At 40.3% G+C, this 27,709-nt stretch overlaps 1 protein-coding gene and 1 pseudogene across 1 annotated transcript; one reads left to right on the forward strand and one right to left on the reverse strand.

Annotated features, from left to right (window-relative positions):
• Nucleotides 1–1,793: 1,793 nt before the first annotated feature.
• Nucleotides 1,794–4,669, forward strand: LOC116458376 (archaemetzincin-2-like; annotated as a pseudogene).
• A 5,706-nt stretch (nucleotides 4,670–10,375) lies between these two features.
• On the reverse strand, nucleotides 10,376–20,612 carry LOC116458377 (monocarboxylate transporter 7-like). Its single transcript, XM_058431153.1, is given in 5 exon segments — nucleotides 10,376–10,477; nucleotides 16,921–17,165; nucleotides 18,937–19,596; nucleotides 19,599–19,751; nucleotides 20,604–20,612. Coding segments are annotated over 4 exon segments (1,155 nt in total). The 5' UTR covers nucleotides 19,747–19,751; nucleotides 20,604–20,612.
• Between the last annotated feature and the right edge of the window lie 7,097 nt (nucleotides 20,613–27,709).

The following is a 27,709-nucleotide window of genomic DNA, read 5'->3' on the forward strand; positions in this document are numbered from 1 at the left end:
CCTCTGTCACCCAGGCTGGAGTGCAGTGGTATGATCATGGGTCACTGCAACCTCAGCCTCCTGGGCTGAAGGGATCCTCCTGCCTTGCCTCAGCCTCCTGAGTAGCTGGGACCACAGGACCACCACACCCGGCTATTTTATTTTATTTTTTTTGTCGAGATGGGATCTCCCTGTGTTGCTCAAGCTCATCTTGAACTGGGCTCAAGTGATCCTCCCGCCTCAGCCTCTCAAAGTGCTTTAATAAAAGGTGTGAGTCACCGCACCCAGCTAAAAAAAATTTTAAAAACCATATGTTCATTTATCTAGATATTACTAGCTAATTTATCCTATGTATTTGAGGAGGTCAGGAAACATTTCCCCAAACTGTTTTTACTTTAATTCTTTTTTTTGTAAGTTTCTCAAATACTACATGACATGAAAGATTTACGTAGGAAAGTGGCAGGATTAGACAGTGACAATATCTTAACACAGTGGTCTTGTTTTCTCCAAGTTTACAAAGATTCATATTTTTAAATTGAGAAATTGACTACGAAAGAAAATAATCCTCTATTTGTAGGATTATTGGAAGAAAGAAATGTCCTTGCTGAAAGTATTACTGTAGTGAAATATGCTCACACTTGATTGGCCAGAGGGGGTTACTTGTGATACATGAATAGATTTAGTGTTTTCTTAACTTCTAGAATGCTGTTTTCCCTAATTTTCGAATATCAGTCCACATTTTCTGGGTAAAGGGAGGTGAGGAAGTTGTTTTTGAATCAAATTAGATTGAACAAACCTACTATGGGTTTGTTTTCTTTAAAAATTAATTACTTTAAAAACTGAACGAGAGACATAAAAGTGATCATGTAAACAAGTCGAATTATGAAGCAATACCCTGTAGGGTGAGTTATGTAGCAAACCGTGTTCTCTTGTGCTTGCAGAGATGGTTGATATAACTCTAAATGTAACACAGGAAGTCAGTTACAAGGGTATTTATTCTGGTCACCAGACACTAGTGACATAATAGAGTAATGCTGTTCTTTAAAAAGGGGGTGGGGGTGGGGCAGGGGAAGAGGTTATTCTGTCTAGAGCCGTGGTTTAAAGCATGGGCTTCAAGACATCAGGGGCAGTTGTCCTCAGTCAGTGCTGCATGAGGGAAGGCCAGCAACCCCTCTAGACACATGTGTAACAGATCTGTTTAGCGTGTCCTTAAAGAGTGAAATCATGACTGCCTATTGTTGATGTGATTTTATTTAATTAATTAATTTATTTATTTATTTATTTATTTATTTTTTGAGACAGAGTCTCGCTCTGTCGCCAGGCTGGAGTGCAATGGTGTGATATCGGCTCACTGCAACTCCACCTCCTGGGTTCAGGCCATTTTCCCACCTCAGCCTTCTGAGTAGCTGGGATTATAGGCGCCTACCATCATGCCTGGCAAATTTTTGTATTTTTGTAGAGACAGAGTTTCACCATGTTAGCCAGGCTGGTCTTGAACTCCTGACCTCAGGTGATCTGCCCCGCCTTGGCCTCCCAAAGTGCTGGGATTACAGGCATGAGCCACCACGCCTGACCCATGTGACTAGTTTTTATGGTTCCTTTTTGAGTACTTGATTTGGAGTACTTGCTACTTTCAGAAAAAGACTTCTTTTGTGGGAAAAGACTCTGAAACCTCAGTTTCTCAAGTATTTGACCTCAAGCCCGTTAAGTTTTACAGAACAAGCCATGGTGGATAGCAGCAAAAGATTTTGATCGGGAAATCTGGGGCAAAATTCTTCCTTTTTGTTGGCAAACCACAAGTGTGTATCAGATGATGTGGACACAGTGACACAGAGGTGCACTCACTGGCCAGATGGGCCAGCAGGCTCTTCTTTCTTTGGTCTTTCCTCAGGCACCTTACTCATTCTGTCGCTGCTTGTCCTCATTTTGTAGGTGTGGGGATATTCAGCTTTGCCAGGTATGGCAGTGATTTTTATAGCATGTGCTGTGAAGGCAAAGTGAAGAAGCTCAAGAAAACATCTTCAAGTGACTGTTCAATTTTTGACAACTATTATATTCCAGAAATAACTAGTGTTTTATTACTTCGATCCTGTAAGGTAAGTTACTAAAAAAAATCTGACAGGACGATTTTTTAAAAGAGAATCTTAGTTCCATAAATTCTTTATTGTCAGTCCTTAAGGTAATATTATAAATGACTTTGTATCATTTGTATAATTTTGGTGCATAGTGCTTGACTGAAATGATCAGTAAAACAAGGTAAATGGATACCTTCATATTGAAATTTACAATATCAGTGCCAGCTTTTTGTACTACTAGTTACATGCAGCCTTGGCTGTACCCATGTGCTCTCTATTAGTGTAATTCCTGAATTCTGGTGTGAGTGGGTAACCTACTTGTTCAAGCTATTGTGGTCATTGGGCAAAGCTGCCTTCCCAAGGCCTTTGGAGGACCTCTGCTCTGGCCTCTCTGGGAGCATGGGCCTTCCTGCCCTGGGCTCCAGGCTACCCTCGATTGCAGTTATCCTGGCAGTTCCTAATCTCCCCAACTCGGTTTTGTGGAAAGCCTATCTCCCCTTTCTCTATAGCCAGAGAGATGGGCTTTTCCTTCAGCTAGAGAAATTCTGCTTTCACCTGTACTATTTGTTGGGGTTTGAGTGCTACGCCTCTTAGAACTACGTTCTCAAAGTGTGTTCCATGGGCCCCCTGTGTCATTGCCACCTGATGTTCTCATTAACATGCAGATGAAGCCCCCTTTCTCCCAGACCTACTGAAATCAGCATCTCTAGGGGAAGGGCCCCAAAATCCGAATTACAATGAGTACCCTAGTCTAGATCAAGGGTTCTCAGCCAGGGGTGATTTTGCCATCCAGGGAATATTAGCAATGTCTGGAGACATTTTTGATTTTCACGATCAGGGAGGGAGTTCTGTTGGGATCTAGTGGGTAGAGCCAGGGATGCTGCAAAGCATCGTGCAGTGCACAGGACAGCCTCCCACAACCTGGTATTATTGGTCCAACATGTCAGCGGTGTTGAAGTTGAGGAAGTCTATAGCAAGAAAGGCAGTAAGACATTTGGGGAAATGAAGGATTATTAAGTCATTGAAGGTCTGGACAGGGTGAAGTTTTGGGGATAGTGGTAAGGGAGTTGATTCCTGTTTCTTGGAAAAGTAAGAAAAAGAAGAGACATGTAGCTTAATGTGATGGTGGTCTTATAAAGCCTCAACGTGATTGTCTTGCAGACTTTAACCCATGAGATTGGACACATATTTGGACTGCGACACTGTTAGTGGCTTGCATGCCTAATGCAAGGCTCCAACCACTTGGAAGAAGCTGACCGGCATCCTCTAAACCTTTGCCCTATCTGTTTGCACAAGTTGCAGTGTGCTATTGGCTTCAGCATTGTAGAAAGATATAAAGTAAGTTGAGGGATGGACAGTGTAAAGAGGGGGAAGTGGTTATCTGAGTAGCAAACTGATGTTTCTATTACATCCTTCTCTAGAGTTATAATTTATCAGAGGAAATAGTGTAAAGGTAAGCAGGAAGCTGCGGTTTAAAAACATGCGAGGAAATGCCCTTCTTAAAAACTTCAGCTTGCCTTTGAGTGATTTATGCTTACAGTTCACTGAGAAATAGTGGAAGAAATTTTCTGCTTCTCTTCCATTTAGGGCAAGAGAGCTTGACTTTGCAAAACAGAATAAATATTGATACGTGTGGCAAAGTTCATTTTTTAAACCCTGTAAGTGTGAGGACAGGATTTATCTTTCCAAATATGGAACACAGGTATGATGTTCATTAGGAGAAAAAAATGATTTTCTTTAAAAAGGAAGAAGTACCTAATCTCAGTATGCGTGTGTGTGTGTGTGCCCACACTTGCCCACAAACATGAATATACATTCATGTGTCTACTCATGGGTATGACTGCATTCAGGTGACTGCACAGAAGTGTCTATACATGTGTTTTCACCTACATATGTCTACCCATGCCTGTGTGGACACTTATATATATATATACGTACATATCAAATTAATACAATGCCTTGTAGAATATTCAGCAAGTTGAGAAAAAATAATATCCTATCATGCTAGGAACAAAGTGTAAGAATGAGTGTATTTCTTTTTCATCTTTTTTCAATGCATATTTTTGACATAATTTGTAATTCTGTGTGTATTTGGTATGTGCCATTTCACTCAGTATATCATAAGCATTATTTCATATTCTCACCATCATTATCAAATGCAGCATCTTCATGGGGTAATATGTCACCCTATGGTCTAGAAGCCAATGCCTTTCTCTTGCCTGATAGTATTTTGTTGTGGTTTGTTGAAATGCGCATCTTTCATGTTTTTCCAGGCACTGGTGAGGTGGATTGACGGTGAATCTTCTGGCACACCTGGAGCAACTCCAGAACACAGTCGCGAAGATAATGGGAATTTACCGAAACCCGTGGAAGCCTTTAAGGAATGGAAAGAGTGGATAATAAAATGCCTGGCTGTTCTCCAAAAATAAGGACCTTCAAATAGGAGTGATTGAAATAAATGACTACTTACATGTTATGCTTTCATTTGGGTGGAATACTTCATCGGAATAAACTACTGATCTTGTGCTGTGTCAAAGTAACAGACTAGAACCTTCTTTCAAGTACCTGAATTGAAATGAAACTCATTTTAAATAATAAAAACTCTAGAAACTCTTTATCTTCTCATCTTACTGGCCTGGTCTGTAGCAGCAAGCACATTATTTCCATTCCCCAAATATGTTTAGGTCTCCCAAGAAAGCTGGGACTGGCGGTAACGAGCAAGTAAATAACTTGAAAAAGAACTGTTCGATGCCCCAAGGAACCAACCAACATAATTTCCAGGGGGTGATTTTGTTTTTAGAAGAGCCGCTCCCCCCTGTTAGGCCCAGCCAAGTCACATTTTTGGACATCCATGGGCTCTGATCTTCACCACAGCCCTCCTCTTCTGTGAGCCTTCCTTACTCTCTCGAGTGCATTACCTCATTTTTTTTCTCTTACTGGTTGTCACCTTATTCCTGTTTTAGTTTTTAGCAGCTTAAAATACGACCTCTCAGGAATATTTGCAAGTGAAAGTAACAATGGTCCTTACACTACCACAACATTTGGTGGTGGGAGTTCCGTTGCAGGTCTCAGCTATAACATTTATGAGGGATCTTACAAATAGTGTGTAATGGTATTTATATTTGTGAGTGTTACACTTTTTCTATAGACTTAGAGCAGCTTTCAGGTTTATTTCAGTAATAATGTATTTCTCACCTTCTTACACTGTGAAGTGTTTACCTGAATCAGGGAGAGAGTTTAATGGGGTTATCCGTCGGGGTGCCGTGAATGCTGATGATGGTCTGCAGGGTGTGAACATCAGCCCCATTGCTACGGAGGTGGACAGGCGGAAAAGCTCAGACTTGACAAACCACCTCTGCTAGATAGATGTATCTTGGAAATCTAGAAATTACAGTGAATATTTTATGGAATGCCAGTGAGCAGACAGCATTTCCCACTTTCCTATCTTACCTTGAGGGTAAGACTTAGAGGTATTTTTTTTTTCTTGTAATTTGAAGCCTAAATTCTTTCATTGTTTGATGTATGCAATATGATATAAGGCACATTTTATACCCCGAGTCAGTGGTTTCCCTTGGATTCATTCTCCTACTTGATTGAACCCATTTAAGTCATTTTAGGAAATGGTGGTTTGCTATTAAAATTAATTGGAGAGAAGACTTAGTCATTCTATTAGCAAAAAGAGACTGATGGAGCACGGTGTTTTATGGATTCTGTTACAGGGCTTATTTCCTCCTTGAATAATGTGCTTTAAAAATTATTGTCCATTCGATTACATTTTCTTTCATTTTCCTACAAGGTAAGCACGGTTTTAGTCCTGTAGGTCAGCCTTTCTCACAAACTCTTTTGAACTAAAATTTGCCTAGGTGAATAAATTGAGGATGACGGTTGTCTGGAGAAGATATAAGGTCCATTTGTGAATACTCTGCACTATGAGACCAGGAGAAAAATCACCTAAGAAATCGTTCACTCTTGCTAAAAATTGAACTAAACATAAATTTTATATGATGCATTTATTCAGCAATCATAAGTGCTGTGTATAACTATCGTACATATTTTTGGACAGTTTCTTAGGGTTCAGCTTAAAAATATTTGCCTACTGCAACTAAATTTTATGTACTGTGGTTAAATCTTTGTAGTTTTAAAAGATAATTTTCACTAAATAAATCCAAGCATATTTTGCTCTGCAGATGCTGAATGAACAAAGTATTGAACTAATAAAAAGGATTAATAATTTTCTACTGTCTAAATAATCTTAGAACTCAGTGAATTTGATTCATTTATGTCGTTGATCCTGATCCCGGTCACCTGTGGAGTTAATATCTCTCCAGTCAAGAGTTTCAGGCCTCAGACTTTTAATGGTGAGGGTTAAGTAGAAGAATTTGGCGAGGATTACCCGTCGGTTCTTGTGCAGCCTGCTTTTTGAAACACACATTCCCCTGATATGAATAATTTACATTTCAAGCCCTACGAGGGACAGAGGGCCGCGTTGCTCCCTCTTGGGAGCAAGAGTGCTAAAATCGAAGCAGGCAGCTGCGGGACCGCTATAGCCGGCCCTGCGCTCGGGCCCTTCCCGGGCAGGAAGCGCGTCGCTGTCTCCTGCTGCGCCCAGGCCGGCGGGCCCAGCAGCTGCGAACCGCCGGCACACCACCTGTTTCCGCGCCCGGGGACTTCCCCGGAGGGTCTCAGAAGTGTGGGGTCGGTCGCTTGGCTTCCCCTGGCGTCAGCGACCCAGGGTAACCTCCTCCACTGCTGCCTGCCGTGCAGGCCTGCCTGTGGGAGAGCCACGTGTGCCGCGCTCTGGGCACAGCCTTGGAAAGTCAAGACCGCGACGGCAGCAGAGCAGTGAGTGGAATCAACTCCCGAATAGAGCATTTAAAAAGTGGTTCATTGAAGAGTTTGAATCTCAGTCACTTTGTAGATTCTGATATCTAGAGTAGCACCGTCCAACAGAAATATAATACAAGCCACATACGTAAGCTTAATTTTTCTAGTAGTCGTATTAGCAAATGCATAAAGAAGCAGGTGGAGTTAATTTTAATAGTATATTCTATTTAATCCAGTGCATCCAAAATATTATTTCAATCAATATCAATGCTGAATATTTTATATCCTTTTTTTTTTTTTTTTTTTTACTGTCTTCAATTCCTGTGTGTATGTTACACTTGTAGTACATCTTACTTCCAACTGGCCACATTTTCAAGTGTTCAACAGCCCCATGTGGCTTGTGGCTGCTGTATTGGACAGTGCAGCTCTAGAGCAGTACCCAACTCTAGTGTACTTGGAAAAATGTACCCGTGATATTGAGTTACTAGGAGAGGAAGGCTTATTTCAGGAAAAGGTCATGTAAATCTTCTCTCAGTACAGCCAGTGCTGACATTCAAGCTGAAAGGGCGTAGACACTGTAAGGGCCTCTGACTTCGGTGTTAATTTGTTTCTTTAAAAGCTTGTTTTTTACCCTTCCCTCTTCATTTTCAAGGGCCTGGTATTGTCTTCAAATGCATTTCCATTTTTGGAAAGCGGAGTCGTAAAGCATTAATAATGTGGAGATTGTTTAGTCCATTTCATGCATGAGGACACAAGCCTGCAGCAGCCGAGTAAACTTGCGTGTCATTTAACCAATGGCAAAAATGGGATCAGATCCCAAGTCTCCCTAATGCTGAGTTATTCGTTGTTTTCACTATGCTACATGACCTCATTGAAGTAAAATATCACCAGCGAGAGCCTAACCATTTTTCCCCCAGATTGTTTACAAGGGGTTATACTCGATTAAACTTACAATTTCTTTTCTGTTCAAGTAGAGCCATCTGGGGTTGCTCAAAGTTGGAGAAATCAGTCTATGTACAGTTCTGCCTTAGTACCAAAAAAAGAGAGGTGCAATATTTATTTATTTTTGAAATAGGGTCTCACTCTGTTGCCCAGGCTGGAGTGCAGTGGCATTATCACTGCTCACTGGAGCCTCAACCTCCCGTGGTCAAGTGATCCTCCCACCTCAGCCTCCCAAGTAGCTGGGATTACAGGTGTGCACCACCATGCCCGGTGTATTTTTTTTATTTTTATTTTTTTAGAGATGGGATTTTTTCCACATTGTCCAGGCTGGTCTGGAACTCCTGAGCTCAAGCAATCTGCCTGCCTTGGTCTCCCAAAGTGCTGGGATTACTGACGTGAGCCACCATGCCCGGCCAAGAGTTGCAATATTTAGTAACGCTCTTGTGACTAGTTGAGGCATTAAAAGAAAGAATTATGAAAAAAAAAAGTCTACTGGAAAATAGTTTAGTTAAAACAAAATCTATTGGGGCAATATGTTCAAACTCACAGACCGCCATACTTAACCCAGTATTGATTTCATCCCACTGTTTTCTTTAGTGTCTGCTCATGGATCAGTTTTTTCTTCTTTACATCTGACCCACCCATATAGTACACTACTGCTGGGCAGTCTGAGATCCATTCATCCTCAGATGCTGAACCGGTGGGTTCTCAGCACAGTGCTTTCAGTGTCCTATGGTTATCCAGCTGTTTCATAGCAGCACAGACTCTCTTGAGCTGTAACTGTCAATAGATATCTTTTTTTTCTCTTGTGTAACTAAAGGGGAAAAAAGTCTATAACTCATTCATTCATGTATTTTTTCATTCAACAATATTCATGGAGCACCACCTACTGGGTGCCAGGCCCTGCTCAAAGCCTTGGGAATACAGCAGTGAAGAAAGAACTCCTACCCTAATGCACTAGTGGATGAGACAGAGAGTCAAGGAGTAAACAGATGCTTTATTTTATTTTTATTTTTAATTTTTTTTGAGACAGAGTTTTGCTCTGTCATCCAGGCTAGAGTGCAGTGGTGTGATCTTGGCTCACTGTATCCTCTGCCTCCTGGGCTCAAGTGGTCCTCCTGCCTCAGCTTCCCAAGTAGCTGGGAATAACAGGCACGTGCCACCACACCTGGCTAATTTTTGTACTTTTTGTAGAGAGGAGTTTTACCATGTTGACCAGGCTGGTCTCAAATTCTTGGTCTCAAGCAGTCTGCCCACCTTAGCCTCCCAAAGTGGATGCTGTTATAACCTAATATCAAAGTAAATGGATAGAAACAAGTACCATTTTAAACAGGATAGACAGGAATGCCTCCTTAGGGAGGTGGCATTTGGAAGTGATCAAATTGAAGGGTCACATTGCATACACATCTCAGAGAAGGGAGTACCAAGCAAAGGAAACCACAAATGCTAAGGCCTGAAGCTTGTAACAATAAGAACAATTCCAGAAACAGTAAGAGAGGCTGGGCGTCGTGGCTCACACCTGTAATCTCAGCACTTTGGGAGACCGAGGCAGGTGGATCACAAGGTCAGGAGATTGAGACCATCATGGCTAGCATGGCAAAACCCCATCTCTACTAAAAATACAAAAAAAAAAATTAGCCAGGCATGGTGGCGGGCACCTGTAATCTCAGCTATACTCGGGAGGCTGAGGCAGAAGAATCACTTGATCCCGGAGGTGGAGGTTGCAGTGAGCCAAGATTGTGCCTTTGCAATCCAGCCTGGGCAACAAGAGTGAAACTCCATCTCAAAAAAAAAAAAAAAAAAAAAGTGTGGGGGCTGGGCGTGGTGGCTCACGCCTGTAATCCCAGCACTTTGGGAGGCCAAGGCGGGCAGATCATGAGGTCAGGAGATCGAAACCATCCTGGCTAACATAGTGAAACCCCATCTCTACTAAAAGTACAAAAAATTAGCTGGGCGTGGTGGCATGTGCCTGTAGTCCCAGCTACTCGGGAGGCTGAGGAAGGAGAATTGCTTGAACTTGGGAGGCAGAGGTTGCAGTGAGCTGAGATCATGCCACTGCACTCCAGCCTGGGCAACAGAGTGAGACTCTATCTCAAAAAAAAAAAAAAAAAAAAAAAAAAAAAAAAAAAAGAGCCAGTGGGGCTAGTATAACAGGAGCAGAGGGAAAAGGAATACCATTGGGCAGTTCACACAGGGCTCATTGCTAAGGATTTATGTCAGACTTGTGCTGTAAGAGGATTACTCTGGCTACTGTGGAAAATTAAGATGGGGTGGCATGTTGCAAGAGTGGAAACAGGTAGGCCAGCTAGAAGACTACTGTAATAATCCAGCTAAGATGATATTGGCTTGGATCAAGGGTCCTGGTGCAGTTGGCAGAAGCAGTCAGCACCTGGATATATTTAGAAAGGAGAGCCGATTGGATGTGTGGAGGAGTGGGTTTGAGGAGGAAGATCCAGAGTTCTGCTGAGGACATTTTAAGTTGAAGATGCCTAGTTTATATCCATGCCCTGCCATGCAGGCAGATGTAAATCGGGAGCTCAGGGACAAAGTTGGGACTAAGAATGGGAAGTGTCGATGCAGAGAAGGTACTTAAAGTTTTGGTTGAATTCCAGGGTGTATAAGTTGTTAGGGAAGTTAGTGTGCTTGTTCTTGAGTTGCTGGAAAGGCATATAAATGACACAAATACATGGCCACAAATATGTGTTTTCTCAATATTTGGGGAAATGTTCTGGGCATCAGGTTTCCCGTCTAATTTTCCCTGTAGGAAACGGATAGTCATTGAAGTAGTTTTGATTTGGGTGTGAGTTGTTACATGGATAGTGAAGTTTTAAGTTCTCTTGCCACTTTTCTTGTTTTGCACCTTTCAAGAGTCATTATGAGAACTGAACACTAGGGGGACCCAGTTTCCTTACTTATGCAACGGCGGCTCGCGCACCTCTACCTATGATTGCCCTCACTTAGGACGCATGCAATATAAACGCAAATCTGAAAACAAGGGCAGCTTCTCTTTTCTCAATGCAATGTATATTTATAGCAGTGATCATTTTTGCGTGTAACATGTCTGAATTCCTTAAATAGGTCATTTTAAGTAATGTGCATAACCATTACAATTTTTCTTTTTTGAGACAGGGTCTCACTCTTTGCCAAGGCTGTGTGCCATGGTGCCATCTGGACTCATTGCAACCTCTGCCCCCTGGGGTCAAGTGATCTTCCCACCTCAGCTCTCGAGTAGCTGGGACCACAGGCATGAGCCACCACACCTGGCTAATTTTGGTTTCGCCATGTGGCCCAGGCTGGTCTTGAACTCCTGAGCTCAAGCAATTCACTCACCTTGGCTTCCTAAAGTGCTGGGATTATAGGGATGAGCCACCACACCTGGCCACCATTTAAAGATTTAAAAGCAATGGTTTCTAAACTCTAGTTCCTTATTCGTGAGCCCCATATTTGCAAACTTGTGAAAATAAGGATCATGATTTCTTATTTATTATTATTATTATTATTTTTGAGATAGAGTCTCGCTCTGTTGCCCAGGCTTGGGTGCAGTGGCGCAATCTTTTTTGTTTGTTTGTTTGTTTGTTTTGAGACGGAGTCTTGTTATGTCGCCCAGGCTGGAGTGCAGTGGCACAATCTCGGCTCACTGCAAGCTCCGCCTCCCGGGTTCATGCCATTCTCCTGCCTCAGCCTCTCCAAGTAGCTGGGACTACAGGCACCCGCCACCACGCCCGGCTAATTTTTTGTATTTTTAGTAGAGACAGGGTTTCACCGTGGTCTCGATCTCCTGGCCTTGTGATCCGCTCGCCTCGGCCTCCCAAAGTGCTGGGACTATAAGCGTGAGCCACCGCGCCCGGCCAGTGGCACGATCTTGACTCACTGCAACCTCCACCTCCCAGGTTCAAGTGATTCTTCTGCCTCACCCTCCCGAGTAGCTGGGATTACAGGCGTGCACCAACATGCCCGGCTAATTTTTGTATTTTTAGTAGAGACAGGAGTTCACCATGTTGGCTGGGCTGGTCTCGAACTCCTGACCTCAAGTGATCCACCCACCTCGGCCTCTCAAAGTGCTGGGTGGGATTACAGGTGTGAGCCGCCACGCCTAGCTGAAGGCTCATGATGATTTCTAATTTACAATAGTTGAATTGGAGTGTGGAAATCTAAATGTAATAAATACCACCTGGTGATTTGAATCTGTGCCACAAGAATGCTGACATAGAATCTATTTTATCAACAGGTATTAAGCAAAGGGAAAGGCAAATAAATGCTCAAAAGCTACATTACATGTTATTGGAGTATAAAATGTATAACTTTGTTAAAAGATTTGGACACATTTTGTATTAGTTACGGATACATAGGTCTTAAAAGAGTACATCATCGTAACTCTTTTTCTTTGAGACGGAGTTTTGCTCTTGTTGCCCAGGCTGGAGTGCAATGGCGCAATCAGCTCACCGCAACCTCTGTCTCCCAGGTTCAAGCAATTCTCCTGCCTCAGCCTCCCGAGTAGCTGGGATTATAGGCATGTGCCACCACGCCTGCCTAATTTTGTATTTTTAGTAGAGATGGGGTTTTTCCATGTTGGTCAGGCTGGTCTTGAGCTCCCGACCTCGGGTGATCCACCTGCCTCGGCCTCCCAAAGAGCTGGAATTATAGGCGTGAGCCACTGCGCCCAGCCCAACTCATTTTTATAACTAGAATAATTTTAGTTTTGGGGAGAGAAAGTCTACATAAGGTTTATACGGAAACCTCTTGAAGTCAACAAGCTTAAAGCAGAATCTTTTTAATCAGGAGAAATGAAAACATGATTAACAGCCTGGTGTGGTGGCTCACGCCTGTAATCCCAGCACTTTGGGAGGCCGAGGCAGGTGGATCACCTGAGGTCAGGAGTTCGAGACCAGCCTGGCCAATATGGCGAAACCCCGTCTCTACTAACAATACAAAAATTAGCTGGGTGTGGTGGTACATGCCTGTGATCCCAGCTACTCGGGAGGCTGAGGCAGGAGAATCACTTGAACCCGGGAGGTGGAGGTTGCAGTGAGCCAAGATCACACCATTGCACTCCAGCCTGGATAACAAGAGTGAAACTCCATCTCAGAAAAAAAAAAAAAAGAAAACATAATTAACAAATACGTTAGCTATAATGCCAAGCACAGTGGCTCACACCTGTAATCCCAGCACTTTGGAAGGCCATGGTGGGCAGATCACTTGAGGTCAGGAGTTCGAGACCAGCCTGGCCAACATGGCAAAATCCTGTCTCCACTAAAAATACAAAAATTAGCTGGGTGTGGTGGTGCATGCCTATAATCCCAGCTACTTGGGAGGCTGAGGCAGGAGAATTGCTTGAACTCGAGAGGTGGAGGTTGCAGTGAGCCAAGATCGTGCCACTGCACTCCAGCCGGGGTGACGGAGCAAGACTCTGTCTCAAAAAAAAAAAAAAAGTGTTAGCTGCTTGATCTTTCCTATTTTGCGGCAGTTATGATCTAAGAATTACTTTGACCACAATGAATCCTTTCCCATGAGTCAGGACTGTTAGTTTACAGAGCTTCGCTTCTGGTGGTACTGACCTGTGCCAGTGTTACAGATGTGTGGTGAAGGAGCTAGAATTTTTTTTTTTTTCAGCTTGAGAGCTAATAGTGTGTGTGTGTGTGTAACATTTTTATGTGATTGAAAAAATATATTTCCTGTATGAAAATCTTGTGAAATTCACATTTCAGTATCCATAAATAAAATTCCATTGAAACTTTGCCACATTCGTTCATTTATATATTGTCTGTGGCTGCTTTTGACCCTCAATGGCAGAGTTGACTAGACAGAGGCCTCATGGCCTGCAAAGCTTTAAATATTTACTATCTGGACCTTTACAGAAAAAGTTTGCCAACCCCTGGCATGTAGAGTCTGTGCTGTTTACTTACAGGTTACAACAGTTCTTGGAACGATTCTGTAACTGGTTGTAGTCTTTATTTGCCATTATGACTTTTGATAGGCTTACTCTGGCTACCATGATATCATTTCATTCATGTATTTTTCATTAATAATTAAATACCATCGCTGCTTTCATTCTTAATTCTTAGATGAAAACATGCTTCTTCGTTTGATTATATTGTTTAATTTTTATTTCCCTCTCCTGTTATTCATTACTTAATATTTCCCTTGAATTATTTAGTCTTTTTCTAAGGTGCTTTAATTTGTATGAAAAACTCAACATAAAATAAAATAGTCCTGCTTTCAATGACCAAAAAAATGATTTAAAAGTTCAGGCTGGCCGGGCGCGGTGGCTCACGCTTGTAATCCCAGCACTTTGGGAGGCCGAGGCAGGCGGATCACGAGGTCAGGAGATCGAGACCATGGTGAAACCCTGACTCTACTAAAAATACAAAAAAATTAGCCGGGCGTGGTGGCGGGCGCCTGTAGTCCCAGCTACTCGGAGACGCTAAGGCAGGAGAATGGCGTGAACCCGGGAGGCGGAGCTTGCAGTGAGCCGAGATTGCGCCACTGCACTCCAGCCTGGGCGATAGAGCGAGATTCCGTCTCAAAAAAAAAAAAAAAGTTCAGGCCACACACGATGGCTCACACCTGTAATCCAAGCACTTTGAGAGGCTGAGGCAGGTGGATCACCTGAGGTCAGGAGTTTGAGACCAGCCTGGCCAACATGGTGAAACCCCATCTCTACTAAAAATACACAAAATTAGCCGGGCGTGGTGGCAGGCACCTGTAATCCCAGCTACTCGGGAGGCTCAGGCAGGAGAATCACTTGAACCTGGGAGGCTGCAGTGAGCTGAGATTGTGCCATTGCACTCCAGCCTGGGCAACAAGAGTGAAACTCCATCTCAAAAAAAACAAAAAATACTAGTAAATATAAATAAATAAAAAGTTCAGTAGACACTTCTTGGGAAACTTTATGTATCTCTAGTAGAGTTAAAAGGTTTTGCAGAAGATAAACGTTAAAAAATTATTTATTTGGAGTGAATCTTTGATGAGTTTTTATAACTTTAATTGCATCAAATACTGAATGCTGTGAGAGTCCATAAAAAAAATCTTAGAAGAAAATCAGTCTCTTTAAATAAAAAAGCCATAAATGTATTGCAAATCTAGAAGTACCAGAATGTCACTAATACAGAACAAATCAGCAATCTTGTTTTTATTTTCTTCCAAACATTTAAAACCTTGATTATTGACATACTGAAATTGGCATGCATTCTGTTTTCATGCGGATAACAGAATAGACATGGAGCAGATCCCTCTGAAATCAGTTATAAATATTAAATTGTATTGAACATTCATAGTAAAAAATATGTTGTAAAGTGCTGAAGTCATGTAAGTCTGCAAAACTGCCACAAGCTCAAAGTTCTTCTCAAGCAGTGGCAGAGATTTGCTGTAACCACCTTGGTTTAGGTTATGCCTGTTTTTGACAGACACTTTGTCATTTCCTCCCCCACCCTTCCCAAAGTTTTATAGATTGTCCTATTTCTATGGCTGATAAGATGCTCTGCAAAATGTGGCAGGTGGTGATGAACTATGCCACTTTTCATGTCAGTGCAGAGAAATATTCAAGCTTGTGTGTAACTGTAACCAAACTAGGCTTGTTAAGTTTTTCCTCCGAGTTGTCATAAATTAACATTAACGATGAGTAAAGATGGAGCAGCAAGCATTGACCATCACCTGCAGGGTGAGATTGCAGTAAAATATGTGAGTAAAAAGTCCACCTATTATCCTGACACTTGTCCTCTTTACAGAAAACTGCTAACGTGAGCAATACTATACATGTAGTGTAACTCCAAAAAAAACGAAGAATAAAACAAACAAAACAAAACAATGACCAGTTACCCAATACCTCCGGCAACTTAGAACAATCAAGTCATGAGTTATAGAAGATGTAAATTGCAACTTGTAACTCACTATAACATAAATGTCTCTGTTACCCCCATGTGAAATACAGAAATGCTTCAACAATTAGATGGTTTTTTCTTTAAATCAGAAATGCTTTAACAGTTCAATGAAATATAATTCTGATCAAAGAAGTTCCTCAAGTATTCTTAGATGATAAAACAAATTATTTTTGAAAGCTAAGGTGATTTGCTATCCATTATTTTTTCCCCTTTAAATAGCACATGTTGCCCTTAATCAAATGGAAGAATCATGACAACTTGGCCTTTTATTAAAGTGTTTTTACAAGATAAGACATATTCTGTGAGGCATTTAAAGGACTGCAGAAAGGAGGTAAAAATGCTGCTTATGTCTCAGATTTTATTTCTTTTGATTAATCATCCTAGAATAACTTAATAATAAATAGTGGTTTAAATTAAAGACACTACAGTCACATATTTCTGCATAACTAAAAGCAACAGGAAATGCCATTTTGTATATTCTGTACTGAAATACTTCTGGTAAGGACTGGCCATAAAAGAAGTGGTAATCTTCACATTTATGAAGTTCAAGTTCTATACATACTTAAAATTTACTTATTAGTAAAATGTTTGGTCTTAAACTATACTTCATTTCCAGCAAGCAGAGGCCATAATTTGTTAATGGGAACCTCAGTATTTTACAAAGGGCTTAACAAAAACTATTTATTCATATTTCTGAAAATTAGGGATTTTTTAAATGATTGAAGTCTTTTTTTTTTTTTTTTTTTGACTGGCCAATTTCATTTCAATGACCTGGGTTGGATGTTGTTTTATTCAAGATGGTAGTTTATTCTGACACGACCATAGGAAGAAAGAAAAGAAAGAAAGAAAGAAAATCATTTATCCCATGTGAAAGCTTTTAAAACCACTTTGCCAGTTCATGTCCCTATTTTAATATTGGAATGTGAACCAAGGAGTCTTTCTAATATCTTTTGTATTGCTACTGAATACAGCCAGATTTATATATGGAAGAGAGCTTGGTTGTTTTTTGTTTTGGCTTTAAAAACAAGCAAAAAGGAAAGCTTAAAACAAAACAAAACAAAAGCGATGTTGGTAGTGCTCTTCACATACACATTTCCTTTAAAGTGTAGTTTTGAAAGTGGAGTAGAGGGGTTAGCTCCTGTACCTCCTTGTGTCCCTGTTGGGCCCACCCCATCCCTCTCCAGCCAACACAGTGGCTGTTGTTGTAAGAAAGTGTGCCATACTGGCTGCATTTGCAAGTGAACTCTGTGCTCACTTTTTTCAAGATCCATTTCCAGAAAGTCTTCAGGTATGTCCTGTAAAGTCTTCGCACGGTGGCTCACTACCTTTGTTTCACCTGAATGATGATGCTGGCACAGTCCCATCTTACACGGTCTCACCAGGGCAAGGCACACAGCAGCCAGGGCCGTGCCAGTTGCGCAGGAGTAGAAGGTCCTGCTGTAGATCTTACTTTGGTCCACCAACAAATCTAGAAGAGAGCATGGCATCCATTAACAGCATCCTTCCTAGACATAAGCCCCTCACCCAGGAGACCATCGCATTCAGAAGCCTCTCAGTTTCATTGCCTTCCTTGTTTTCTTTTGTGTTTCTAAAGAAAAATGGGTGTTAAAGGTAGAAATCTTTACCAGACTGGAGAGGAGAAAGAGACAAACACAATATATTTCTTATTCTTGGGCTAAGTCTGTCCTAGCAGAGAATCTAAAACCTGGGACATTTAGATGCATACTTCTTTGAAAATGTAATATTCTTTGGTAGGAAGGAACTGTATTATTTTCACTTGAATTCACTTTAGGTTTTTATTGCACGATCTCGGGTCACTGCAACCTCCGCCTCAGCCTCCCGAATAGCTGGGATTACAGGTGCCTGCCACCATGCCTGGCTACTTTTCATATTTTTAGTAGAGATGGGGTTTTGCCATGTTGGCCAGGCTGGTCTGGAGCTCCTGACCTCAAATGATCTGCCTGCTTCATCCTCCCAAAGTTTTGGGATTAGAGGCATGAGCCACTGCGCCTGGCCCACTGTAGGTATCTTTTGACGGGGTACAATTTCTAATCACAACACTTTAAAGACCCATTTGGGATCTAAGCTATGAAACATACGTATGTCCCTCTTACAAGGAAATATTCTATACAAGTCAATTAGGTATTTACAGAGTGCTGCTTTCTATTCCCAAATACCTTTCCTAAGAAGGGAAGATGACTTACAGAAGTCCGATATTTCTGTCATTCCAAAAGTCAGGTGGGCTCTGAAGGTGATAAATCCATGCATTCCTGTCTAGCATGAGAGAAGGCAAGGTGATAGAAAAAGCCTGGGTCGACCGGGCGCGGTGGCTCACACCTATAATCCCAGTACTTTGGGAGGCCGTGGCGGACGGATCATGAGGTCAAGAAATCAAGACCATCCTGGCCACCGTGGTGAAACCCTGTCTCTACTAAAAATACAAAACTTAGCCGGGCATGATGGTGGGCGCCTATAGTCCCAGCTACTCGGAAGGCTGAGGCAGGAGAATGGCGTGAACCCGGGTGAGGGGCTTATGTCTAGGTCTTAGGTTGCAATGAGCCAAGATCGGGCCATTGTACTCCAGTCTGGTGACAGAGCGAATCTCTGTCTCAAAAAAAAAAAAAAGAAAGAAAAGAAAAGCCTAGGTCAATCTGGACTACAGACACAGCTTCCAGTCCTGATTCAACCACTAATTTAACCATCTGACCTTTGGTTTCAATTCTTTGGCCTTCAGTTTCCTCATATATGTGTGTATATATATATATATATATTTATTTATTATTATTTTTTTTTCACTTTGTCACCCAGGCTGGAGTGCAGTGGCGTGATCTCGGCTCACTGCAAGCTTCGCCTCCCGGGTTCACACCATTCTCCCGCCTCAGCCTCCCCAGTAGGTGGAACTACAGGTGCCCGCCACCACACATGCCAGCTAATTTTTTGTATTTTTAGTAGAGACGGGGATTCACTGTGTTAGCCAGGATGGTCTTGATCTCCTGACCTTGTGATCTGCCTGCCTCGGCCTCCCAAAGTGCTGGGATTACAGGCGTGAGCCACCGTGCCCGGCCAGTTTCCTCATATTTAAATCAAGAGGGCTGGCTCAAGTAATCTCTAATCCCTGGCAGCTCTAAAATTCAATGGAAATATAAAACGGCAGTAAGTTTTTTATGGCTTGAACAGGAAGCTAGCACAACTCATAAGGGAAAGTAGACAAGCGTTTGTATTTTGTGTATTTAAATTACCTGCAAGGGGCGGTCCAGCCAGTCCTGCTATGCTCTGAATGAAGATGTAGACCCCAGCTGCAGAAGACATGTTCTCAATGTCCACAACATCATCCTCAGCAAGCAGTGGAATGTGGGTCCCTCCTATTGTTCCAACCATAAACCCAAAAAATATGCTACATGACATTAGACCCCAGAATTCCCTAGCAAAAGTAAAGGCAAACAGAGACACAGTCAATAAGATGATGCAGATGAGCTCAATGTAAATCTTACGAATGGGCTCTCTGTTGAAGACAAAACCAGCTCCGATCCTCCTGAAAACTTCTGCAATGGCCATCGTAGATAATAAAAAAGCAGCGCGGTCCTGGTCAGTGCCCAGACTAATGCCCAGAGGAATGATGTACAGGGAAGGTGCAAAGAATCCCAGTGTTGCAAAGAGACCAAATAATGCATAACAAATAAACCTTTTCTCTTTCAAAATGGAGAAGTCTAATAGCAGGGCTTTCTTTTCGCTTGGCCTGGGGCTGGTCTTCACCAGGGCCTGCTGCATGTCGGCCTTCGGCTCCAGTTCTGGGTTAGTGTGAGTAGGCACATTTTTAGGTGAGGTAGTTAGTTCTACTCCTGAGTCAATGGAGTCTTTTGAGGTTCGTGTTTTCTCATTTTCAAGCATGTACTGCGCTTTTTCCGATTTTCTTGGATGACTATTTTCGGTGACCCTGGTCCTCTGATGATGATGGGTCTGAGCAGTGCTCCGAAGACGACAATGTTTAACTGTAGTAGGCCCACGAAGAGGAGGCTGTATCTCCAGCCAATGCGCTCCTTCAGCGCCATGATTGCTTGAATAGGCAGGAGTGCAGAAGAAATAAAATATAAGGTCAATAATGGACTCAAGACGCGGGAGAAGCCATCAAGAAGAAATATGGATCCAGATTTCATTATAAGTTTCGTGGAAATTTATTATACTCAGCATTATGAATGTACTCAATCTTTTTTTTTTTTTTTTTTTGAGACGGAGTCTTGCTCTGTTGCCCAGGCTGGAGTGCAGTAGTGTAATCTTGGCTCACTGCAACCTCCGCCTCCTGGTTTCAAGCAATTCTCCTGCCTCAGCCTACCAAGTAGCTGGGATTACAACATGTGCCACCATGCACAGCTGTTTTTTGTGTTTCAAGTAGAGACAGGGTTTCACCATGTTGGCCAGGCTGTTCTCCAACTCCTGACCTCAGGTGATCCGCCCACCTCGGCCTCCCAAAGGGCTGGCATTACAGGCATGAGCCACTGTGCCTGGCCAAAAATTTTGTTTTGGGATGATCTGCACACAGGTAAGAATGCTGTCTTTATTAGCATAATCTAAATCCACATTGAATGTAGCTCTTTTGAAAAAGGAGAGGACATAACAGGTGAACAATTGCAAATTACTAGATTATTCTGGAATGCATGTGTCAAGAAAGCCCTACCACTGCATATGTGCCCAGCTAGGAATTCAAACCTATTATTAAGGTGGTCTGAATTCCTAAAGTGAGGGTTAGGGAGGACAGATCCTAAAAATGAGCTGAAGAAGAGACGTAAATAACCTCTCATTACGCATACACTTAAAGTCATCCACACTGTTGGCAAAAGTTAGCGTAGCAAGAATACCTGAGTGACGTCCCTCATCCACATTAATACTTAGACTGTTGTAGTCCACCTACCTGGTGCGAAAGCAATGTATGTATCTGTGTGTAAATATTCTCCTCTTAGAAGCACACCAGTCACATTGGATTAGGATGCACCCTACTGACCTTATTTAACCTTAATTGTGTACTTCTCTAAAGATGTTGTCTCCAAATATGGATACTCTAAGATACTGAGGGTTAGGACTTCAACATATGAATTTGGCGGGGGTGGGTGGGCACAATTTAGCTCATAAAACTCACTAAGGTTTAATTAGGGCATGGACTATTGAGCATTCTACTGTTACTTTTGTTTTTATGTTTGGAAAACATTTTGAAACAATGATTTTTATTTATAATTCCATTATTTATATTTTCATTATGTTTAGGGTTGCTTGGAGGTAAATGAAGAAAGAAGAGTTCCACATTAGTGAGGCAGGGATGTCAGTATATAAGGAATTGGAAAGACATCAATGATAATGGCAAAAGCTGCTTATAAATTACATTAAGAGCTTAACTAAACTGAGGAAAAAAGCAGATTGCCAAATTACATGCAGTTGTTTTGTAACAGCATTTGTCCACTGGCTATGCCCTGAGATTTCCAAGGCACATTCCTCCACTAAGCATATTATAGGATAATTAAATATGCATAGTACAAGTATGTTATGGAAGGCTATGTTAACTGATGTAGTGGGACCACAATAGTATGTGTAAGTGAGATTTGGAAAATTTGATATGCCAGCAAGGGCAAAGAAATGTGGAATTTGCAAGTTAGTGCACATATTCTGAAAATCCAGGTGGCTATTTCTCCTTTTGAATTGTTCCCTTGGCTAGGGGATAAGGGTGAGACACAATACACATTTGAATGTCACTTTGTAAATTACCACTGCAATATTATCAGTGTATGTTGAACAACTGGTACTTATATGTACTAATATTATCTACCATGAAAAAACAATTAAAATTTTAAAATATTATGTAAATTAAATAAAGTTCAAATACCACTAGCCAGAAAATAATATTTGGATATCATAGTCTGGGGTTAGAAGAGGAAAAACTTTATGTAAAGTATCAAAATTAATTTTTATTTCAATTTAAATGCATCATCATATAACATGTTTTCATAACTGAAATTACATTTGTCAGAATTTGACATTTTTATTAAAGAATTGAGGGAAAACTGATGGTTATAATATTGATATGCAATGTAAATAAACCTTTTTTCATTGTTATAGGAATGAATTGCTCAGAAAGAATTGGCCAATGTCAACCACATATCTGTTTCCATGGAAACTGCAGCAATATTACTTCGAATAGTTTCATTTGTGAATGTGATGAACAATTTTCAGGTAAAAAATACATATTTATACATATATATATACCATTTGTCCTGGATTTTTTTAACCAAGTACTATTATTTATAGTTGCGTTAAAATAAATAGGGATGGGTTTGATAAATCACCACTTGGTGCTTTAAATTCTGCCATCATCTTTTCTAGGAGTGTGAACTATAGAGATATACATAAGCAGAAAATTATTTTTTAACATGAGGATAATATGGTAATGTAACCAGTGATAACCTACCTCTCTTTCTCAATGCTTTCCAGATGCAAATTGTATCGTATCAATTATTCAAGGACAGCTTGTAGGACTTTGAAGACCCAAACAGCCAAAAACTAGCAAATTCCTCCTTGTTTCAGTTGGTATGAAGAGAAGGTTACTAATAATGCTGCTCTTCCAGCACAAGGCTTCTTGGCTGCCAGTAAGCTTGGTCAGTAGGAACCACAGGAAATTATGAGTTATGTTTATGTTATTTATGAGAGGAGAATTGAGGCTATCAGTCTTGTCACAGGGTTTATAGATAATTGCCTTGCATGCCACCATGCCTGGATAATTTTTGTATTTTTAATAGAGAGAGGGTTCCACCATGTTGGCCAGGCTGGTCTCAAACTCCTGACCTCAGGTGATCTGCCCGCCTCAGCCTCCAAAAGTGCTGGGATTACAGGCGTGAGCCACCGTGCCCAGCTCCCCATTAAATCTTATCACACAGCTTCTTCAAGTTTGGCTCCAATGGAGAGAACTGATACTTCGGCAATATTCTGTCTTCTACTCCATGAGCATAAACTAGTGCTATCCTGAGAAAACTAGAATGACTACCCTCTGAAGGTTCAGTAACTATAATAGGGATATTTTTTGCATTATTTTGAGACCTGCAGCCTGTGCCAAAAGTGTACAGGAAGCATCACATTTAAAAGATGTATAAAATATTTCTATATCTATCCATCTGATATGGCTTGACTGTGTCCCCACCCAGGTCTCACCTGGAATTCCCACATATTGTGGGAGGGACCTGGTAGGAGGTAACTGAATCATGGGGGCAAGTCTTTCCTGTGCTATTCTCATGCTAGTGAATAAGTCTACGAGATCTGATGGTTTTAAAAAAAGGAGTTCCCCTGCACAAGCTCTCTGTCTTTGCCTGCTGCCATCCATGTAAGACGTGACTTGCTCCTCCTTGCCTTCTAATACATCATCTATCTGGTTATTTCATACATATTTTCTAATATTTTATTATTGGTTTCTTCAAAAAACTCTTCAGAAATTAATATATGTATATTTTCCACAATGATCAACTGTGCATATTAATATATATTATTTTATATATGAATCTGGATTCATAATTGAGATTATGTTCCAATGAGTCATAGTAAAAGTACAGAAAATTAATATTTCGGCCGGGCGCGGTGGCTCACGCCTGTAATGCCAGCACTTTGGGAGACCGAGGCAGGCAGATCACGAGGTCAGGAGATTGAGACCATCCTGGCTAACACGGTGAAACCCTATCTCTACTAAAAATACAAAAGATTAGCCGGCTGTGGTGGTGGGCGCCGTAGTCCCAGCTACTCGGGAGGCTGAGTCAGGAGAATGGTGTGAATCTGGGAGGCAGAGCTCGCGGTGAGCCGAGATCGCCCCACTGCACTCCAGCCTGGGTGACAGAGCAAGACTCCGTCTCAAAAAAAAAAAAAGAAAAAAAAAGAAAATTAATATTTCTAATGCCTTATCAACCAATGATTATTATAAAACTAGCCTTTATGTCAAGTTCTCATTGCTTTTTAATTTCATTCCAAACAGAATTTTGGAATTCATATCATTTGGAATACTATATTCGTCATACCTAAAGCAGTTTAATAACCCACTTCTAATACAAATTTACATTAAGACTGCAAATAATTATGGCGTAGAGTATGACAATCCTATTTCAAAACTAAAGAGCCCTTAGAAAAACAAATTCTTGATTTTTCAGATATCTCTGAAAAATCAGAAATAGAGTATATCTAAGAATAATTAGTCATGAGGTCAAACTTCAATTTCAAACAATATAAAAGTAAAATTAAGAATTAAAATCTAATCTAAAACCACATGAAAATTTATTCTTCATTGTAATCCCAAATTTGAAAACATTATATGAGATTTATGCATCCATTAGAAAGTGATTTATTGTAAGTGTATAAGATTTATTGCTAAATTTTTAAAGGTATATTTTTGATCAATGCAAGGAAATGTTAAAATTACTGTGCTATACATTATTAGTTCATGACACATTTTCAGATATGAATGTGATGTAGAAACAGGTGATTGTCAGAAAATAAAACTCTTTGTTTTTAGTTTAAGACTAAATTAAAGCTACCAAAAACAAATTTAGTTTCAAGATAGGAAAGTTTATTTGTAAGGATGCTGAGATGTTTGAACCCAAGATGAGTGATGTTAAAAAGGTTTTGCAATGGCATTCAATTAATAAAAAATGTTTACAGTTCAGTAACTTCAGTTACCATTTTGCACAGATAACAAGAGATCCAATCTGACTAGTAGAGAATAGTGTAAGACATTTAGAATTAGTTAGCAGTTTAAATCAGAGGGTAGACAGATTATTTTCCAATGTAAAGTACATATTTCTCCATTTGCATAATCCTCACCAGTGGGTAGAATTTATTAAGAATAGAATTTGGTTCATGGAAAGAAAAGCAGGCAGGAGCTAAATCAGATATAACTTTCTTCATGTTTAATAATTGAACCTTAATCCTATTTTGAGACTCAATTCTGATAGAAGTTGGAAAATTAATCTGTCAGTTTAACCCTATCTCTAACCCCCTGCCATGTAGAGAATTGAACTAGCCCTCGCTCTTATAAGTGGAATTTTAAAAAATAATGTGAGTTACATGAGCTGATAAGCACACATGTGTAGTCAATGTTAAGGCTTAGTATTTATAAAATTTGGAATGATAATTTATGGCAAATGTTTAACATATTTAATAATGTAAGTAGTTTTTAAGGCATTGAATAGGTAGGAGTTCATATAAGTTTACTCTGGGTTGTTATTACTTTTACATTGTCAAACTTTATTTTGTGGTATTTTTCTTCTTGATTCTCTAGTCACTATGATAATTATTAGCATGGATGGTGACTTTTATTTCCAAGCACAGCATAATCCACAATAACATAACATTTAAAAGCAAAGGCTCTGGGTCGGGTGCGGTGGCTCATGCCTGTAATCCCAACACTTTGGGAGGCCGAGACAGGTGGATCACGAGGTCAGGAGATCGAGACCATCCTGGCTAACATGGTGAAACCCCGTCTCTACTAAAAATGCAAAAAAATTAGCCAGGCGTGGTGGTGGGCACCTGTAGTCCCAGCTACTCGGGAGGCTGAGGCAGGAGAATGGCATGAACCTGGGAGGCAGAGCTTGCAATGAGCCAAGATCATGCCACTGCACTCCAGCTTGGGTGACAGAGCGAGACTCCGTCTCAAAAAAAAAAAAAAAGCAAAGGGTCTGTATCAGTTACTAATATGAACAATTTCCTTTGCTACCATACTCCATCCAGATAAAGAACTGAATGTTCCTCTGAACCTTCCAATTAATTTCTTCCATTGTGATGAATCCTCCATAGATTTATTGGCAAAACATTATTTCCAAGTGTTCTCCACCCTACTATAAATTGTCTCAAAATAGTTTCTGCGTCTATCAACAACGTAGTGTATACTGTGAACTTAATCAATAGTAATTATTGATAATTATGAGATCTCAGGATGCTAATGAAACTTTATTGCTTATATTGAGAAATGAGAGTATAAATTGATTATAAAATGAAGATTTGAATGCTCAATAAAGCATATAATTTAGCTAAAGTTACTAAACAGATATATGTATATGCCAATGTGAATGTCTTTTTATTGTTGTTCAATGTATAGAATACTTACTTTTTCCTTTTTTTAGTTGACAATAATTATATTTATAGGATATAGAGTGATATTTTGATATATTTATACAATATGTAAGGATCAAATCAGAGTAATTAACATCTTCATCACTTTAAACATTTATCATTTCTTTGTGTTGTGAACATTCAGAATCCTCTCTTCTAGCTTTTTGAAAATATATAATAAATTACAGTTAACCATATTCACCTTACAGTGTTGTAGAACACCATAAATCATTCCATCTAGCTATAATTTTGTATCTGTTAACCAAACTGTCCCCATCCTCCTTTTCCCTACCCTTCCCAGCATCTAATACTCACAATTCTATTCCCTACTTCCATGAGCTTAAATTTTACTTAAGTCTAACATATGAGTGAGAACATACAGTATTCATCTTTCTGTGCCTGACCTATTTCGCTTAATATAATGTCCTACAGGTTTATCCATGTTGCCAGGAATGACAGGATTTCATTCTTTTTATGACTGAATAGTATTCCATTGTGTATATAGACCACATTTTCTTTATCCAGGCATCTCTTGATGGACATGTAGGTTGATTCCCTATCTTGACTATTAGGAATAATGCTATAATAAATATGGGGGTGCAGCTATCCCTTTGATATACTAATTTCATGTCCTTTGGTTATTTTTAACTACTATTTAATATGCACCTTTCTTTTTATCAGAAAGTCCATGAAGTAGTAAATAAAATAATTAAACTCATCTCTATTTTACCTTTTGAGGAAATGGCAGAAATATAATTATAATTTAGAATTATTTGACTCCAATGATTTTGATCTTAAACTAATATAATATGTTGTTTTTCTGGTTTATTCATGAAAATGTCAATGAAATATTTAATAATGTGGTAGTATCTGTGTATATTTATATAAGGCTCGTAATATCCTATAGCCCTTGAAAGCCAATATGGCTCACTCACTTTGCCATTTTTAAGTTGTCTTTTTATTAATGATTTGTAGAAAAACTGTGTATGTCCTGGATAGAAGTCACTTGTCAGGTATGCATATAGTACAAATACATTTTTTTTCTGTCTCTGGCTTTTTATTTTTTTGATATTTATTTATTTATTTAGAGACAGAGTCTCACTCTGTCGCCAGGCTGGAGTGTGGTGGCACGATCTCGGCTCACTGCGACCTCCACCTCCCAGGTTCAAGCAATTCTCCTGCCTTGGCCTCCCGAGTAGCTGGGACTACAGGCACCCGCCACCACGCCCAGCTAATTTTTTGTATTTTTAGTAGAGACGGGGTTTCGCCATGTTGGCCAGGATGGTCTCGATCTCCTGACCTCATGATCTGCCCGCCTCAGCCTCCCAAAGTGCTGGGATTACAGGTGTGAGCCACCGTGCCCGGCCACCTTTTTATTTTTTTCATGTATTTTGATAAGCAAAAATTTTCAATGTTAATAAAATCCATTTATCATTTTAAAACACATTTTGTAGGTGTTGTGCCTTCTTTAGGAAACATTTGCATGTTCCAAAGTCACAAGTAATTTTCTAGAAGACATACAGTTATTTAGCCCTCTGTTTAGGTTTATTATCCACTCAGTTAATTTTTGCATTTCATGGAAGGTTGGTTTATTTTTTTTAATATATGTAAATACAGTTCACCACCATGTGGCAACTCTTTCTTTTTCCCATCTTATCAAAAATAAATTAAACACATATGTGTGTATGTCTAGTTCTGTAATCTCTATTCTATGCCTTTGGTCTGTTTCTCCTTCCTTAGCCAATATTAGTGTCTCTTGATAGTGTATATTTATATTAAAACTTGAGGTTCTATCAAACAAATCCTCCAGTTTCTTAGTCTTTATCAAAATTGTTCTGACTATTCTAGATCCTTTGCATATACATATAAATCTTAGAATTCACTCGT

This window comes from Hylobates moloch, unplaced genomic scaffold (genome assembly GCF_009828535.3).
Source record: "Hylobates moloch isolate HMO894 unplaced genomic scaffold, HMol_V3 SCAFFOLD_19, whole genome shotgun sequence".
Lineage (NCBI taxonomy): Eukaryota > Metazoa > Chordata > Mammalia > Primates > Hylobatidae > Hylobates > Hylobates moloch.